The following is a 19,821-nucleotide window of genomic DNA, read 5'->3' on the forward strand; positions in this document are numbered from 1 at the left end:
AGATTATTTTACCTCAATTCTTCTTATTTGTGTGGCTTTGCATCTACATCCTGAGGGAAGCAGCTCTGGCTTTCTGCACCACATTCTGCTCATGTACAGCAGGTAGGGTCTATTATTTTACTGGTCACCTTCACCACCCCTTTGGTTGTTTCATTTCCAAACCAGGGAGCAGTGGAACGTGTTAAAACAGTCCTTTTCTATCCACATTAAAAACCTGTGACTCCCCAGGAAGCTTCAGATGTTTACGGCTCTTCTTAATGACTCTAAAGATTCTACATCTGCATCAGAATTACTATTATTATCTATAACTTTTCCAAAGTATTTATATTATTCCACCATTTCAGTGCGTGTGACGTTAATGTCGGTCTCTGGTGGAGGTGGGGGGACTTTATTTGCGGCGTCATATCAGTGGATAGCACATCTGAACAGTCAGAAGTTTAGAATTTGAAATATTCTGTTCAGGGATTGACATTAAGATTTTTTTGTTTTGTGTTTTTCCAAACTGAATAAAAGTTTATTTTACTTCATGATTTGTGTGATTTTATGAGTTGAAGACATCTGTTGGGATATTTACTTCTCATCAAACACTGGTGCAAACTGCTTTAACAGAAATGTACTTTAATACCACAGAACAAGAAATATAGACTTACATTAATCAACTTAATGAAACCTCGAGGAGAAATATGACCATTAATAGCCAGAATTACAAACACAGTGATAAACTGTGGTTATGGAGCACGTCGTCGCCTTTATAGCTGAAAAGTCAATATGTGATCAGTTTGAGAAATTCGCCTAGAATTTGTGTTGTTAGAGGAAATGTTCATTTTTACATCAATATTATTCTCATTTTAATTACAAAAACATGTTAAAATTACTGGTGGTCCTTTTATTTTTTTATTTTTCCAGGGATGTATACCAAATTAAAAGGCATTTTCTAATGTAAACCCCAAACAAACATTTCAGTTTGATTAGATTTTAATTAATTATGCAGACCAAATCACATCTATGAGCATTAAAGCTCAACTTCCTCATCATCTCCTCTCTCTGAACTACCTGGAAGCTTTGATTCTGTCAAAATGATGCTAAAGAAACCAGATTTTGCCTTATTTACTGTAATTATCACCATTGTTAATGATCCAATAGCTGTTAGAAAATAAATTCTTCATGCTTTAAACTTTTACACTGACTCTCTGAAATTACCCTACTGTCCTCCTTTTTTTCTTTGCTCCTGAACCAGTTTCACCGCTCTCTGAAACTAGCCAGCGCTAGCTCTTTGAACAGTGTGAATGACAGCAAGGACAGCCAATCACGTACCGAGAGACCCAAGCGCAGAGCCAATCAGAACAGTTAGGATTGATTACAGAGAGCAGGACTGACAGAGAGCAGGACCTCTCAGTTGTTCTGCGTGATGGAAAGTGGGAGGGGCAACCAAGGAGTTGCTGGATTTTGGTAAACACGTCCCCATCATCCCCACGTAATTCTACACCTGTGGTGTTTTTGGTAATTTGTTGTGATTAATTTCACTTTTACATTTGTAGGTTGTATGTATGCGGTTATGCTGCTCAGAGAAAGCTTAAATGTGCTGCTACTCAACCTGTTAAAGCAACAACACTCATCTGTTCCTTCACACCGTTGCTTATATGTGGTGTAGAAATTCATAAACGGCAGCAATAAAGGAAAATCATTTTCAGTTACTGTGCTGCAGCCAGGCCCATGTTTGAGGTGGCAAAGTTTGCTACAGAAATTTGAGTTTGGTCTCTATTTTGTCTCCGCTGTTGGATTTTTTTTCATTGATCTTAGTCTTGAAGTATTTTTAGTTATCTTTTTTGGCTGCCTGTGTGCTGCTGGTGAGGAATTAGCAACAGAATATTTTGACACCACAATCTGACATTAAAGCAACATGTGTGCAGCGACTTGAGCAGTTTTTTCCTGAGTCATTGAAATGAGCATGTAGGTGAGCATTTGGCTCGTGGAGAAGCTGTGAGCATCTTCATCTTAGTGTTTGTGGGGATTCTTAATGACACCTGTGACAGGCAGGGATGTTTACTTTTGTTAACTAGTGTTAAACTCTTCATATCGGATTGAAAATTGCTTTTAAACACACTGAGAAACATTCATCATTTAAATATGAGTTTTAAAGCAGCGATGATGATTCCTAGATCTTGATGTGATGTGACAGTTGGGGAGGTGGGAGCTGCCGACTCCCCAACAAGACCACTTTCTTTTTTAGAGCTTGAGATTTAATGAGGTGTCTGTCTCTGTTTGTCTTCTTTGTGTTTGTCTCTGTTTCCCACAATCTTTGTCTTGTTTCTTTATTTCTCTGTCAGTCGCTCTGAAGTTCTCCTGCATTGTCTCATCTCTTATCAGTTTTTATCTCTTTCACCATTAGTCCATTTTGCTCATGTTTAGACTTTGTCTCTTCTCCTTTTGTTTCTTTCTCCCACCCCGCTAAGAAGGGGAGGCCTTTGATGTTTGGCTGATTTCTGTTCACGCGAGTCATTTATCAGCGCTGTGTCACTCTTAAAGCAGAGAGCAGAAAACCAGATCAATAAGACGGCTGAACGGATGGATCTCTTAAGAGTCCTCTTCAGCCGAGGGAGATAAGGGAATTTTTTCTCTTTTTCTTTCTTTTTTTATGGATGGGTGGCTCTGTAAAGAGTCACGCAGGTTAGGGAAGGGGTGTGTGTGTTGGAGCAATAAATAAAGATCAGAACGCATCACAGCCAGTATTAAAATAGAGAAAGGCATTTAGATGGAACAGGTTGTAAAAATTGGAAGAAAGATCTGTGAGGGGTTGTCAGCGGAGGATCTGAAGACATTTTTCAATGTGGGAGATTTTTTTTAATTAAACCCACTTCAAACCCCCTAAAGTCAGTTCACATCTACTGTTGGTGTGATCTGAAGAACAGCTGCAGTTTGACCATTAAACTAGCATTTTTTTATCATGAAATTTAAAGGAAGTAGTTCTCTAAAACCCCTGTGTCACAGAGAGGTTATTTTATTCTAGTAGCTTTGATAACATCAGTGGAAAAAGCAGTTGTTCTGGCTGTTTTCTTTCCCTCCGATGGCCTGGGATAGGAGTCTAATTCTGGATCTGGAGGGTCACTATCCTGCAAATTTTAGATGCAATCCTTCCCCAACACAGCTGAATCTAATGGCGTCTGCAGAGCTGAGTGACATGTGGATGAGGGGTTGAGCCATTTGATTCAGGCGTATTGGAGAAGGGTTTCATCTAAAAGTTCCAGGATAGTAGATCTTGAGGACTGGACTTGGGCACCCCTGTTTTAGATGTTTCCTGTTTCTATGCGGCTGAATTGAATTAATGGGTCATCGACAGGCTTGTGCAGAACAAAGTGTTGGGGAGATCCATTTAATTTGACTCTGGTGTGTTGGAGCAGGACAGAGGCCCTTGATGACTGGAAATGGACATCTCTGTCCTAGAGTGATTTCGGGGGGTCACTCAGCTCTGAAGTGGCTGTTTTTCTCTTCTTGTAATGACACTCCAGAGATGAATATATTGACATTAACAGGCTAGATTAGCTCATGCAGCAGGATGAGTGATACTGGTTTCAGTCCCTGAGTTTTTGTTTTATCTTGAAATTCAGTGACACACAAAGAAAACACAGCTATTTGGAAGTTTAATGGTTAAAAACATGTGGAAACAAAAGCCACAACAGAGCATCTGACCAGCCTGTCCAGTCTAACATAAACCAGCATATAGTTCTTTGATTCAGGACTTCCTGATAAAAAACTAATACATTTAAATTAATGATCAAGGAGTCGAAAGCATCAATCCAAATTAAAAACACAGATGAAGCATTGGTACAATAAACATTTGAACGACATATTTAAGAAAGAACACATGACCTTTAGATTTGCTTGATTTAATTAGGAAAAAAACTATATTCAGAGGTGTTGTAACTAAGATACAGCCAGTCTGTACCAACTTGGTTATTGTAAAATATTAGTTTTGTTGAATAGGTTTACACTGTTTTCTGCTTTTATGTTTACAAATAGAAATGTTCTTTCTGCTTTATTTTACATAATATGAACTTTTAAAGCTCATCATATAGAATGTGGTTCAGTCTGTTTTTGTTCAGAGACACATTATTTTTCATACAAATGTCCAACTGAGCTCAGGGAGACAATTAGATTTTGATATTTTAGTTGCTTTTTGTGACATAAGTAGAAGTGATTATGTTAAATCAGCAGGTGATACATCGATCAAATTAATGTTGTCTAATGATCGAACTTGTGATTTACACCCATATTTCTGCTGCACGTGATGCAAGTTGTTACTTTTTTTGGCTGATCACCAACTTTTGTCGAGGCTGTTAAAAATCAACATAGCTGAAGTTCCATGTCACGCACGTCCACTGAGGATATTCTGATGCATTAATTAAGAATGGCCTGTCCATTAAAGTAACACTATACAAGTGTTTTGAGCATGCAACATGGCTGATTCAGCAAAGAATCGTGAAAGGACATAATCGGATTAAAAGAGAAAAAGTGAGAGAAAGTGACAAAGCAAGAGATGAGACAAGAGTCAACATCAGATTGACTTTTGCTGGCTGGAGAGATTTCAGAGAAGAGACAGGATGCAGGACGGATGCTGAATTAGCCGTCGCGAGGAGGCGCCTCTGCGTAAAAATTTGCTATAGGCAAGGCAAATTTATTTGTATAGCACATTTCATGTACAAGACAATTAAAAGTGCTTTACATAAAACATTACAGCAGGGTGCAGAAAGCAATACAAGTACATTAAAAAACAAAGATTAAAAGAAATGCAATTAATGAAATAAAATCAGAGGGAGGATGCTAAAATAAAATAGATAAAATACAAGAAATAAAGTTCCAGTGTGGGGAAAGACAATATTAAAACATGATTCCAGCTTTGGTGTGGGCAAAGGCAAGCTAACAGCTGGATCATTGTTCTTCATTAACCCAATTATCTTACAAGAGAATAATTATCAAGACATTTTAACTTTCCATTATTTTTAAGTCAGCCAGCAGTGCTTGTGATTATAAAAAGCATCTGATGATCTCTAAACACCAAATAATGATGTTCTTGCAGGTCAGTTACCATAGAACAGAATTATTAACATCACCATTAGCATCATGTCTCAGAAAGTGGAGGTTTGGATTTGAAGTACGAGGAAAGTGAGTCTTAGATGATACAAAACTGAATTTTTCAAACGTCAGACTGACTTTATTTTTTATCTTTTAGCCAGTGTATAAATCACACGTCACATGGTGCTGATGACATGTCATCAAAAGAAAGACGTGAACCTGAATCTAAGACAGTCTGAGTTAGAAAACAACAGGGAAGCTGATGAAAGATCAGCCGGAGGGTGACAGTCTAAGACTCAAGTTCAGATTGTTAGAGAAGCTTTCTCCAATGTATTTACACACACACACACACACACAGCTGCTGCCAACAAACCATCTCCAAGACTCATCACCCCCACCTTCTTCCCCTCAAGGTGTTTTTGTGTGAAGTGTAAATAACATACAGTTTTTTTTTTTTGTATATTTCTTTAAATGTGTGTAACATTGGAAATAAAGCTGGGGAAAAACTCAGACACAGCTGGATGACACAAGATAAAATCACAAATAACATGATTAAAATTTTTCTTGTCCAAGTTTGGGACGTAGAAAAATCAACATGCAAATAAAAATGTGTGTGGCAGCAGGAAAACTGATGAAGGTGTGCAAACCTCAGGTGTCCTCGTGGTAATCTGAAGCAAAGATCCAAGTATAGTTGGCATGTGTTATATATCAACATCTGCTTCCTCTGACATTAAACACTTGCACCTTGTAATGTGAAGCAGTGGCATCTTCCTCAGTAATTGTGTCCTCTGAACCTGTGAAATTATTTTTAGTTATCACAGAGCAGGCTTTAGATGTGCTTACATTTACAAAGGCACATTTTAAAGGAAATATGAACATGTATCATCAGTTTTATCCGGTGACCTCTCTCACCTGTCCTCATTTTTTCCTCTCCGTCCATCCACAGCTGCTTCCTGTCTCTGCTGCTGGTTGCCGCCGTGGTTTGGAAGATCAAACAAAGCTGCTGGGCGTCACGGCGACGAGAAGTAAGTCTTCTGTTTCTATTCATTTCTGAAGCTGTGAAGTTGCTGGTCAGAATACTATAAAAAGAAGCTGCGATGTTGCATTTGGACATATAAAGCAGACTTGGTGGTATTCTGTTTACTTTCTGTGGCCTTTTCACCCTCCACATTTATATTGGAGTTGAGGACATTCAATACACATTAAATTCAACTCCCAATGATGTTTCTCATCTCTTCAAGATAAAGAGCCTCGGTAAAGAAGAAATGCGTCGTTAGCTCTCAGATGACTCATTCTAACTTAACCACACTTGTCTTTCTGTTACATAGTGGATTAAGTGGATGAATATCACGTTGTTGCCTACAGCTGAACAGAGATAAGGCAGAGTTTTGTCACTGAAGCAGAAAGCTTTATATCTCTGGACATAAGATCAAGATTCAGCTTATTGGCTTCTGTTTTCATTTTAAAATTAATCCATTTTCCCTTCAGGCAGGTATTGCGGGGGATCGAGGGGATGCTTTTATCTCTGGTTGTTTTTGGAGTGTTTTCTGTACATAATTATATAAACTCCTGAACCATCAACAAACAGACTGACATTGGGAACAGGTCTGAAACAGGCTGCTTTTTACACCAAGCTGGTAGTTTGCTGTCGGGAACGTTGGAGTCATCTGTGGACAACTGGTTGTCTTTCATGTTGAGTCTCCTTATGACTGATGGACTCTTTAAGCTCTACACAAAGTTTTTACGCTGCAGTTACGTCTTCTCACGCAGGTGTAATTTACAGTTGGATGTCGTCTTAGTGGTACGTTTAGGCGCAAATGTTCATCACTCTTAGTATTTTATACCTACATTCAATTTAGAGACAGAAATTATGGAGTCATGTTTGAGCAGAATGAGGGGGGCTGCTTTGTGTGTGTGTGTGTGTGTGTGTGTACATGTATGTGCATTCGACTGTGTGAAAGACTTTGAGTGTTTTTTTTTGTTTGTTTTTTATTTATTATGTAATTTATTTTGATGTGTGTAAAGGCTTGTTTTATTTTTAATATGCATAAATAGCTTTTTTCATGTAAAGCACTTTGTGTTGCCTTTAGCATGAAAAGTGCTTTATAAATAAAGTTTGACTTGAAAAGTTTTGATGGTGTGAGAAGATGCAGAACCTTTCAAGTTGATTTGCATTTTGAGTCTTTACAGCTAATGCGTTGTCCTATAAATAGGTTATTTGGTCTTACTTAAATTTTCTTTCCTTCTTTTGAACTTAGCTTTGTCTCCTGTTGACTAAATAGAAATAGTCATGTTTTTAAAATCCATTCCTATAAATCCTAATGATATTCATAGCAGAGAACTTTTACATGTGTCACATTTGAATCCAGCAAGATAGCAGTGAAGCAATTAAAGTGCCGGCATGAGAAGTTCATTTTCACTCAACCTCAAGATGTCTCGATAACATTAACGGTCTGCATGAACATCGGCGGTATCCTTGAGGCTTTTGACATTCAGCATGTCATCATTTAAATAGAAAAAGTCATTTTATTAAAAGCTGTCAACCATTTAAAGCACATTCATGAGGTGCCGTGATCTTTAAGAACTGACAGTGTGTAAAAATGAAAGAAATGCTAAAGTGCAGCCTGTCACTGTGTCTTCTGTCCTGTATGGAATTAGCTTTCTGGACACTGGACAAGTTTGCACTTTATGCCAAGTACATCTTGTAGTGCATTTTATGTATCTGTTGTTAATCTTAAAAAAAAAAAAAATATATATATATATATATATATATATATGTGTGTGTGTGTGTGTGTTACTATTTTTTTTATTTTTTTTAAACTCTTAAATTTCTCTTTACCACAGGGACTGCAGATGGAAACTAGCTAGAAAGCTATAATCTGGTGCAGTGCATCACTTCTCAGTCTGATCTGATTTTAACGTTTTACTGATTCCTGACAAAGAAACTATTAAATAAAATAATAATAATAATAAAAACATATATTTTCAAGACAGGATGCCAAACAAGTCTAGAAAGTAGCAGTAAGTGGAGCAGAAAAGCAGCACTTTTTGTCACAAACAACATGGTTGGATTTAAACTCCAACTTTCAATTCAACGAAAGCCTTATCTCATCGCACCTGTAGATCAGGAAAAAGGTTGGAAAAAATTATAATGCTCAGCTTCAGTTAAAATTTCTTTAAGATACAGTGGAAAAAAGTCCAAATTTCAGTTTATTTTTCCATGCAATGGTTCTCAGGAACCCAATCTTTGAATAAGTGACAGTCCTTGTCTAACAAACTGTTTATACTTGTTCCTAATTAAATAAACTGAATAAAAAAACTCTAAAATGTCAGATTTTTTACATGCTGAATGTTCACACTGTAAATTCGTAGTTATTTCCATTAGAATCTGCAACAACCTTTTTTTAATTGATGGCTGAAAGATGGTGCGGGAGTGTGTTTCTGTGTGTGTGGCATTGTGTGAGGGTTTACAAGCCAAAGCCAGATGAAGTGCCCTTCAGCTGTCAGCGCATCCAAGAGTGCTGTTATCAGCCCTCCCTGTGGATGTCTCTTAACATCCGCCCTGCACCCACTCCACCCTCAATCCATCACAAAACTGCTGCTGTCCAGCTGGACCCTCTGCAGTCTGACCTTTACTCAGAATAAGTACTGGAACTTTGTGAAGCAGCCCAAATGAACACTTTCACCTAACCCAACACCTGGAAACACTTCAGATGCTGATACTCTGATGCTTTTTATGGACTTGGCATCAACTTGTCCAAAATTATCACAAGAAATATTTACTTTGTTTACTAAAAACTAAAATAATTGGCTCATTTTTTCAGATAAGTGTATGAAGAGCATATTGGAAAATAAGATCACAAACATTAGTTGTGTTTTCTGGCGTACTTGATTACTCCATTTTTCTTCTATTTTAGGGTGAAAATCAAAATTTTGATTACAGTCTATCGTCGTACACATAAAAGCAAAATATATTGTAAACTTCACTCCTATTTAGTTTCAAACCAAATATTTTTTGAATATTCAGATTAAGTCTGACTTCGTCATAGTTACACACCACGCCTATGGATATCACTGTTTTCTCCTTAACTTAGAACAAGACATCTGGGTTGTTAGAACAAAACAAGTGTAAATAATTCAATTTTTTCTTTTGTAAGTGCATCTCAGAAATTATTATTGTATCAATGTCTGATATTTTCAGTTTGGATCAATGCAATCAGCCTGTTGACGTAAAGTGTAATGTACTACTTCTTATACTGAGCTACAGTATGTTTCTGATACTTCTCATACTGAACCATATTCTAAGACTTCTTATACTGGATCCTCTCAAAAGGACTCAAAGCCTTTGCAGTAGTCACTTGCCTTTCCTAATAAAAGTGTATTCTCTGTGCCATTTGTTTGCCTGCAAGGTTACCTGGAAACTACTCTGCTGAATGTGATTAAACTTGGTGCAGAGGTGAAATAGCTTGTAAAACTTTTTTGAATTACAATCTTCTTGGTCTTGGTGGAGGGAAACATACTTATATTACCTTTTCTTTCAGCTGAACCAATCAGATGGCGAATGTATCAATCACTGTTTATTGAAGAAACTGACAAACACCATGGTGTTGCCTCCTAAATGAAAACCCTGAATAGAAAATGTTTTTCAATACCAAAAGCTCAGATTAAAGAAAAGTTTTTAGCAGCAGCTATGAATGAGACGATGCAAGAAAAACAAATTTTCAAAGCCAAAACAGCGATGGCACTGTGTACAAATTAGGTGCAGCCTTAAAAGCACAGAGGTGTTACATGGCTTCAGGATTGTGGCCTGACTCATACATCTCTTCGGTACAATGGGTACATCCTGTGCAGGATCCTGAGCAGAAGACAAGTCAGTTAATTACGAGAGTCATTTCTGCCAATCAGAATTGCAAATTTAGCTGTGACGCAACAGGTGGCATCTGGCTTTATAGTCCATTTTTTAAAAACATTAGTTACATAACTTGCACCTTCTGTCGCAGATGTCGGGTTGAGTTAGGGCTTAGACTCCTCAAAGAGTGGGTTTTGGCATCCAGTGTCAGCCTCCCTCTGCAGCTACTCAAACAGCAAGGAAATGGATGTTTTTCTATGTACATAAAAAATTGTTGTTGGACATTAAATGTTCCTGCCATGTCACTGCTGCACAATTATTCCATATCTGCAAGGTGTAGTGTGGTTTTACTGCCCCTAAAAGCACACAAATACTCTCTCTGTGCTTATTGGTGCTCATCATCTAGCATGTAATTGCCACTCAATGTCCATCTAGTGAATAATTATAATTAAAGACATAAAACAGCCAAATTTTCTCTCAAATTGAGATCATCTATGGGTTGAAGACCTGACTTCATGTGTGCACATGTACCCTGTAATCTTACAACACAGAATCGATTTGAACAGAAAGCTAATCATGTTTGTCCGTCAGGTCGGCTCTCTTCCTTACAGCCATTTGCTTCCCAAGACAGTTTCCTTTTTTCCAGCTTTGTTCCTCCAGGCATCACTCTCACATTCATCTTCAGTTCCTCCATGTTGCACGGTGCTTGCATCAGGTGTACAGTGACACACATTTGCATCTATTTATGCTCTTATCTGTATAACTTAGGTCTCCTGTTAAGTAGGAAACAGCAGCATATTATCTGGTCATTGTCAACTTAGGTTGCGTCTCTTAATCTTTTATGACTTTACACCATCTGCTGTTATCTTCTTAAAAAAATAGTTGGAGTCTGTTCTGTCTCAATCATTTGAAGATCTGGATTTCTGCTGTTGTTTGAAGCCCTGAAATGCAAATATTACTAAAAGTTCTAAAAGACTTTACAACTTGAACCACAAAAACAACAAAAATGGTTCGAATTCTAACTTTACGTACCAGAAAAGCATGTCTTCAACCTCCTCCCCATTCGACGAGCCATCTTTCATCACATTCCTTCTTTGGAAAGCATAAAAAATGTGAATTTGTTTATTATGTCCATTCAGTTGCATGTACCTTTTTCAAATTTAATTACACGTTCTGTCTGCTGTGTATTACAGCAAAAATCCTTAAAATTTTCATTAATCAACAACGGCTGTCATGCACTGTTACCTGGGACCATCAAGCAGCTGTTCATGCTGGTTTGTACTGGTTAATCTTACGTTATACTAATAGAAAGGGTATACTACTTAAGCATTAGCATTATGATGCTAATGCTAATTATTATGCCACAGCTTTCTAATGTGATTTTACCTGTTGAGAATCCCTTGTAAGCATCACACTACTCATCAAACATCTCAACTGGAAGTGCTTCTTCTCATCCTCAACTTGAGCTGCAGAATTTTTCTAATTTTCAGTTATGTACTTGAAACTTCAGTGGCTTAGTCTGAACTAGTGATGCATCAATACCCATTTTTTTTCAAAATGAGTACAAGAACAACTTCTTGCATTTGAGTACTCGCCAATACCAGTACCAGTATGGGTACTAATAAATCCCATTACAGTTCACTGGTAAGGAGTGTGGACCAGAATGTCAGGTGTGAGGACTGAGTGGTTAATTGTGTGATATATCAAATGGGTCATCCTGCAGCCTCCTCTAAATGTCTGGCTTGAAAACTCTTAGAATCTTCAAATTCAGAAGGATAAAAGGGTTTTTGTTGGATTATGTTCACAGCTGTATCAAAGCAACTAAATGCCCCAAATCGGCTTCTCTCTCCAAGATAATGCCAACTTTGGATTTTTAATACAGCACCGTAATAATTTTGTTTCTGGACACCCGATGATAAAATGTAAGACTATTAGAAACTTCTTAAATGAGGACGAAGTAGTGTTTGGTGGATTTGGTTCACTGCTGTGACAACGCCTCTATATCTCCAAAACAGTTTTTTCACATTGGTATCAGGTTCTGCTGGGTGAATACCGAGTACAAGTACACACATAGTATCAGGTGGATACCTGGCATGTTTTCACAGATAAACCATGTACTGTAAGCTCTGTCCATGATTCTGTGGTGAGACAGGTTTCCAACACTCGCTAACTGCCTGTTCAGCTCACCCATAGTATCGTCATATGGTTTCCTCAGTGTTGTTCTGATGGTTTTTCTTGATGGGGTTATAAACTCAGGCTAAGCAAATTCCACCAAACTTTAAACACCTTCAACAAATCTGATGGTAGCTGTTACACATAGACTCCGGGGAGACGAGGGCAAGTTAACAAGATTTATTCACAGAATAGTACTCGGAAGATAAACATACTGGTACCGGTACTGGAGGAGGTAGTAGGGTTGAGGAATCTGGGAACAGAGAGGGAGTGAGTCCGTAAGGTGTGAGGTTTAAGGTCCGACAAGGAGGAACTGAGATGGTGGTGTGACAGGTTGGGTTAACGCTGATGAGTGGATCAGGAACTGGTGTGAAGAATCGGGGGAGTGCTGGAGGAGTGGCTGAGTGACTGTAACAGTAGCAGGCCTTTAGCTTTCATTTTTGAGTTATTTGCTCTTCACATCAAACATCAAAGTTTGTCAGGAAATGAAACTAGCCACTGACTGCTGGACTCTCAGACGACTGTGTACAGTCATGGTAGATTTATGACGTGCTAGCTCAACCTGGAAGAGGTTAAACTGGACCTCACTGTTGACGAAAACCTTTTGGTGGTTTTTATCTTTGCATACTTCTGCTCCATTAGCATCAAGTCTCACAGTGCTGTATGTTTTGTACCAGAGCCTGGTAGTAATTAAGCATTTTTCTATTGGTGTTGCCTGGCAGGTGATAAAAGTTTGGTAAATTGTGGTGGTATTAACACGTCACATAATGTGAAGATAGTTACTTAAACTATTCAATTCCTTACCATTAAATGACTTTTCAAAAATCCTTACCCATCTCTGCTAGAAAGTCATTTAGTGTCTTAATTGCATCTCTTCTGTCATCTTTTGATTTTCTGCACAACAAAAAACACAAGTTTGTAAATTACATGAACGATACTTGAATTCTAGTAAACCTTTTTAAATAAATCAGCAGGACTTTCCCCAAATTAAATGAGCTTGTTTGTGCTCTGTGTAGCTTGTTTATCCAGGCACGTTTTTTTCTAACATTTGTGTTTGCAGTGCATCCGTTTGCATACATGTGTGCTTGCATTTCTCTGTGGTGTCTGAGTCTAAATCAAAGCCTTCCTTTGAGATGTGACAGTCCCTTTGAAGGAAGCTGGAGCTGCCAGATGGCTTTAGACAGACCCAACCACAGCAGTGATTTCATGTCGTAGAAGACACTGGCCTTGTAGTCAGAATAAGCTCCACTGCAGCTTAAGCTGAACGCTGTCGGTGCAAATTCATTATTCCTGCTGTAACATTGTAGTACTGCAGGTGGCTGTTGGCCAGAGTGGAGAGAATTTACTTTTCTATGATCTGTTAGTATTTGCACTGTTTACCTTCAGAGAGACTAAGTCATGAAATGAGAAGTGTAGCTTCTGCTTATCAGCTGCTGACAGTCGCAGCTACACGGGCAGGTTTCAGGCCCGGCTTATGGCGGCCTGTGACAGTCAGAAATGATACAGGCAGTTTTTTTTTTCTTTTGAATATAGATGAGCAAGCTAGCTAATTAAAGCAGAAATTCAACAGAAGCAACTAGTGAAGGAGGTTAAGCTATCATGATGCAAACCACTGTAACAATGGCACCACTTTAATATTTACTGACTTTGCCTTAGGAAAGAACTTCTCATTTCATTTGATTGTAGAAGAGATTTTAAGCCTCAATGTGACTGTTAACAAGCAGGATTTTCAGTACCGCACCTGTAAAGGTTGAGTCGTTTGTAGAGATTCACAAAGGCGTCTGACTGGCATCTCATACTGTTGTATTCCCCTGCTGACCCTCCCTCCTTCCTGTACTTCCACAAAAATATCCTCATCATGACAGAATATGAATGCATCCATTGTGGCGCTAACACGGAAATAACTCACACGTAACTTGACATATATTAGTCGAGTATTGCACCCTGAGGTATTGACAGAAATGTAATAACGCCCCTGGTGATTGTTGGCGTGGCTGCATGATTAACTGTGTTATAGATTCGTCATATTAGAGACGAGAGAGAGGAGGGGGGGTTGAATGTCTCATGATACCTTCACATATTTATTACCCCATTAAGCTGCCCTCTTCGCCTCCCTCCTTCTGCAAACACCTCACCACCACTGCCTTTCCTCCACTATAAATATGAATAGCAACCACAGATTCTTGGCTCAGGCTCCTGTTAAAAAATCACCTGTTATGCCATAAAATGAGTAAACGGCTGCTCAATGGCCTGTGATGTGTACACTGAAGTTTGGTTTCATTTTTTTCCCTAATCAAGTGTTGTGTAGCTAAAGTTACAGGGAGGTAATAAAGTGATGTGCAGACGAAGAAGAACCCATTAAAGAATCTTCCCACTGAACCCACACACACACTCACACACCCTCTTTCCTGACAGGAACATAGGCCTCCGTTTGACTTTTCTCTTTGATGATTGTGCGAGAGGACGCTTACCATCCACACATAAAAGTTTCTGAAGAATGGAAGCAGATCAGAGGGAAGATCTAAGACCTTAACAAGACAGGCTGCTGTGAAATCCCCGCTCTGTGGCGTAAGGCCCGTCACTTGCTTTATTGAGCATATTAACCTGTGATATTAGCCTGTGAAGGAGCAGCAAAAAGCAGGTTCATCGTCTGTCTTCAGCAGCACAAGAAGGCTTTTTTTAATCATTATTATTATTCATGCAAACAGAAAATGTAAGAAACTTGAGCATGGACAAACAAGGTGATACAACATTGTATAATTAAGACAGTGATAATAAATTATATATAATAATCCTGATGCTAATAACAATAATAGTGTCTACAAACAAAACAATCTGGGTTTTCGTCTCACACAAGAAAGCTTGAAAACTGCTAAGTTTCATACATTTTGTCTCAACTCACAAACAACTCTGTTAACTGTAAACTCTTAATCTAAAACTGTTCCAGCAAGTTGTCTTAGTGAAAAAGTTATTTTGGAAATATGTGTGAGAAACAAAAATAAAAGGTTATTCAGTGAGAACATGTGGTGGAAAACAGGTATGAAAAGACATTATTTTAAAAGAGAGAAATTATAAAAGTGATAAGTAATAATGAGCTTTGAATAGACAGTGAAGCATCAACATGTGTATCTTTGTGGAAAATAACTCGAGTTCAAGCAACAGTCCTTTATTATTATACTTTCTACGTCTGTGTGCTGGTGAGGGTGGATGCGATTGTGCGGACTTCTAGGAAAAAGGTTTGGGAACCGCTAATGATCAAAGGGAACAAAGTGAAGAGGGTTTCTTCAGAGACCAAACAGAGTCAGTAAAAGAGCTCTTGTATAACAGTTTACACATGCTTTAATTGTTGATATATTTTTAAATTTGCTTTGATTAATTACTGAACATGTTCATGTTTATCTCTTTGAAATCACCACTGGAAAAACACTGGAATGATGTGCAAAATAAAAGCAGGATGCAAAGATTTGTTTTCTCATAAACCAAAATTTTATTAATAGAAGATAGAAAACATACCTGATGATGAATGTGAGACAATTTTCTGTGAAAACATTGAATCATCAGCTCATTTACTCATTGATGGTGCTATTTTCAAAGTATATTAAGGTTTTAAAGCAACATATGCCTGGATGCATCTATTTCAGGGAAGGGCTTGTGTGTTACAGCAAGACGATGTTAAGTTACAAGCTAGACCAGGACCTGAACTGGTCCGCCCGCAGTCCAGATGTTGTACCAAATCAAAACTCATCATAAAATGAAAAATACAAGACTGATTAGCAGCTGGAATTTCATTTTAGACCAGAATGGGACAACATTCCTTTCCTCAAACTCCAGCAAGGGGTCTCCCAGACGTTTACAGAGTGTTTCTACAGCTCCGGTTGCATTGAGTGGTAGGGTTGGAGTCGGTATGTTGTGGTTGGGAATGGTCAAGCCTGCTCAGGTGAACATCTCCTTAGCAAGTCAGACCCTCACTAGGTATTTTTCATGAAATCGTAAAATGTCTTCCCTACAAGAATTAATTATTTTTATGTTCTATTTTGCTCTGTTGCCTCCTGCTTCAAGATCCTCAAACTATTGCATCCTGTTTTTATGAATATTTTACTCCGTGCCCCAACATTTGTTTTGGAATTTGGGTCGAATTGGACATAACTACATAGCCAACTGGTTGACACTTTGAGCTCATATGCCTCAAATTCCATGCCTCTTTGTATAATTCTTCATATGCAGATAATGATCTTTTAACTGTTGCCAGAATTATCTAAAAGTCTGTTCAGGTTGATTCCAGTGAACTCTGGTGCTTTTCTCTAGAAACAAAAAAAAACAAAAAAACTGCACACTGACCTTAACTCAGTCACAGTTGGGCCGATACCAAAATTTGGCGAGTATTTCTATCTAAACACCATCCGATGCCACGGCTATGTAATAATAATAGTTTTTTTTTCTGCCCAATACCACCACACAGACAAAGAAAGTTGCGTGACGATTGTTTTGAGTTGGTAGGCAGAGGAGCAGCTGCACAAGTCAATGTGCTAACATTTAGCATTATTGTTATGTTAGCAATATTAATCATTAGATAACCCCACTAGCAAAACAGTGACATGCCTGATATGCAGGACCAAAGTTTGCTAGCAAATTTAACACCAGCGACTTTATGAAGCATTTGGGTCATCATCACGTGAAAGAGCACGAGGAGTTTTTTTTTAAAAACACGAGGAATTCACAAAAGAATTCCTCGAGGAATTCTTTTGTGACCACGAGGAATTCACAAAAAGAAAGCCAGAAAGCCACCTCAATAACATTTTAGAATTTATTGTCCTGGATGAGCAGCACCTGTCTGTCATGAATAACGTTCACTTTAAGTCCAATTCTAAGATTTTTTTAAATAGAAATTCTTTGATTTGTTTATTTACTCAATAATTAATAAAGTTCTGTGGCAGTCATTGTTTTAAAGTGTTAATTTATGTTTTATAGTTTAACCTATGCTAGGCCATTGAATGATAGTGACAATATTACACATCAAAGTCTGTAATAAATAGAATTTATTTAAATGATAAATTTAATAGACCTCTTAGTAAAATGACAGGTATCAGATCAGTACTCAATATCGGTCGATATCGATACCTAAACCTCAGGTATAAGAATCGGTATCGGACAGAAAAACATTTCTATTTAAATTAAATCTAAAACTATTCCAATTTTCACACACTTTTAAATTCATAATCTGCCATCTGATGGTGCTAAGCATACTGGTTTTACATGGGTTGAAATGTGCCATGTAAAGAAATAAAATGCTATAACTGGGTTATTACATCCCTTCTCAGCACCTTTTCTTGCTGTCTGATGTGCAGGGTGAGGATAAATCAAATCTGGCCATAAAGATGTTAAATGTGTCCATAGCTGTGTCCTTGTGTCGATGCCCTTATTCACTGCAGATTGCTGACCCTCATTTTTGTTGCAATGAATGTCACCACCCCCCCGTCTCGTCCCGTCCCCTCTGACCTGTGCCATCACTGCTCCGTCCACAGCTTTCACAATCTTGACAGCTTACAAGAGGCAGTTGGTGTTCAAGTCACTATCATCAGCTTACAGGTTACCATGCCTCTTATAGCTGTGTGTGTAGCTTTCATGTTTAGCTTTCACCACATAATGTTTAGAAAATGTAAAGGGTTAGCTCCAAAAGGTTAATTGTGTCTTCTTTTTTCAAATATATTCAGTTTCTTCTTTCAGACAAAGTTAAGGTAGAAGATGTTTCTTCCTCATCCGACCGCTGTGACGGGTCGTTTTTCCGTTCTTACTCCTCAACGTGGCCAACCTGACGGACCTGATGGATCCGCCAGGCTGGCCACGCCTCCCATCACTCAATGCTATCTGCCGGACAGAGTCCCAGGTGTGTGTTAGTTTAACCGATAATATTTGTCACATACAGTTTCTGAGACATTTTGCTTCAATTTATGGTATAAACTTTGCTCAAAATCCGGTTGAACACAATCTGATACTCGTATTCTCTCTCGTAATAGATACCCAGAAGCAGAAAACCACATTATAATATTTTTAATGTATCACATGGTAATAAATAGTAGATATCCCTCCCAAAAAAATGTTTTTTTGTTATATTTTGTTAAAGGGCCAAATAAAGACCTCATATTTAAAAAACTGGACTTTTCTTACCATGTTTTCATGGGTCGGGCCTTAATGGGATAAAGGCTCCCTTGTCCCGGTTGATGGTGTTCCTGGCCCGCTTTCTGATTTCTATAGCCTCGTTGATCCTTCTGATGATGATGATGATATGATTGGTGCGTTGTCCCAGGCCATGATGTGGTTATAACTATTGCAGTGGTTCGATATGGCTGATTTTAATTGTTCTTGTTGTGCTTTTTCTTTGAGTCCTTGTGAATTGTCCTGTTTTCTTCGTGCATTCTTTTTCCTGTTCCTTCTTATGTTAAATGATCTTCCTGTTTCTCTTACGCATGTTTTCCTGCATGACTTATGCAGTATCTCATATATGATGTTGCATCTTTTGTTCTGTTGTATTTTGTCCTTGGGATGGACCAGTAACTGCCTTAACATTACGTGTTTTTGTTTTTTGTTTTTTATATACATATGATATATATGGCATGGTCACTATGTCCATTTTTTGGGTTTCAGTTTGCTGTTTGGATTTTGTTTTTGGTCTGTTTTGCTTCTTTACGACTGGCTGTTTTCCTTTGCTCATGGTCCTTGTCAGGTATTGGCAGCATGTCGCATATGTTTTTCCACCTATCTGTCTGTCTTTTTCCTCTGTTATGAAACCGGCTCGTGTTCTGACTAATGATAATTTGTGTGCTGTGGGGTGTTCGGATGTCCAGAGTAAATATTGAGTGTGTGTGTTGTTTTCTTGTATACTGTTGTTTCTTTGCTGCCGTCATCCCTGTGGCGAAATTTCATGTCCAACAACTATAGCTTTCTTCCACCGTGCACATAGAACATATTGCACACATCCCAAGTGTTAGTTTAAGGTTAACATGCACTTACAGGGAGCTGTAAGCATCAAAGAAACACAAAATACATGAGACAGCCATAATTATTAGACTTAAGCATAGTTTTCAGCCTTACAGTAACTTGTTTGTTGTCACTAAGTTCACTGCCTCCTAACCGTGAGCTCAGTTTCTCACTGTTTTGCCTCCAGGGTTCATCATCATGACTCACACACATAGCGACTCAACCTTAACAGAATTTGGGATCCTTCAAGACCAAGTTATAAAAATTATGTCACTATCTTGGCTTCATAAACCATAAGAAAACACCTGTAACTGTCTTGAGTAAGATAAGAAGATATTTACCTGGTGGTACTGCAACATCTGCATACATCTGCAATATATTTTCCATCTGTTATGTTACTATCGCTCCTCTTCTGCTGAATTTCTTGTTGCACAAGTCTGCTCTATAGCAGATGGTTATGTAGTAAAATATTTTAAAGAAATCTGAAAAGTAAAACTAAAAGAACTAGGATGACATTCTTTATAATGATACTGTGTGTGAGTGTAGTGGAAAAAAAAGTCAGGATGGTAGTTGGCTTCTCACGCCCAGCTGCAGAGCTATAAAAAGATCATAACCCTAGCTGTGTATATATATATATATATATATATATACTGTATAAAACTGTATGCATACCAAATACTAAGCACACGAGTGGAGCACAAGGTGACTGATAAGAGAACAAAGGGATTCTGATGTGCCTGCCCCCTGAGATGGAG

At 38.1% G+C, this 19,821-nt stretch overlaps 1 protein-coding gene across 2 annotated transcripts in view; it reads left to right on the top strand.

Moving 5' to 3' along the window:
- The window catches only part of atrn (attractin), a 156,453-nt gene that overhangs the window by 89,016 nt on the left and 47,616 nt on the right, over window positions 1-19,821 (top strand). For both annotated transcript variants that reach the window (XM_041972699.1, XM_041972700.1), the window contains exon 26: window positions 6,017-6,095. In XM_041972699.1, the coding sequence (XP_041828633.1) occupies window positions 6,017-6,095 (79 nt within the window). The remainder of the gene's footprint in view (window positions 1-6,016; window positions 6,096-19,821) is intronic.

This window comes from Melanotaenia boesemani, chromosome 20 (assembly GCF_017639745.1).
Source record: "Melanotaenia boesemani isolate fMelBoe1 chromosome 20, fMelBoe1.pri, whole genome shotgun sequence".
NCBI lineage: Eukaryota > Metazoa > Chordata > Actinopteri > Atheriniformes > Melanotaeniidae > Melanotaenia > Melanotaenia boesemani.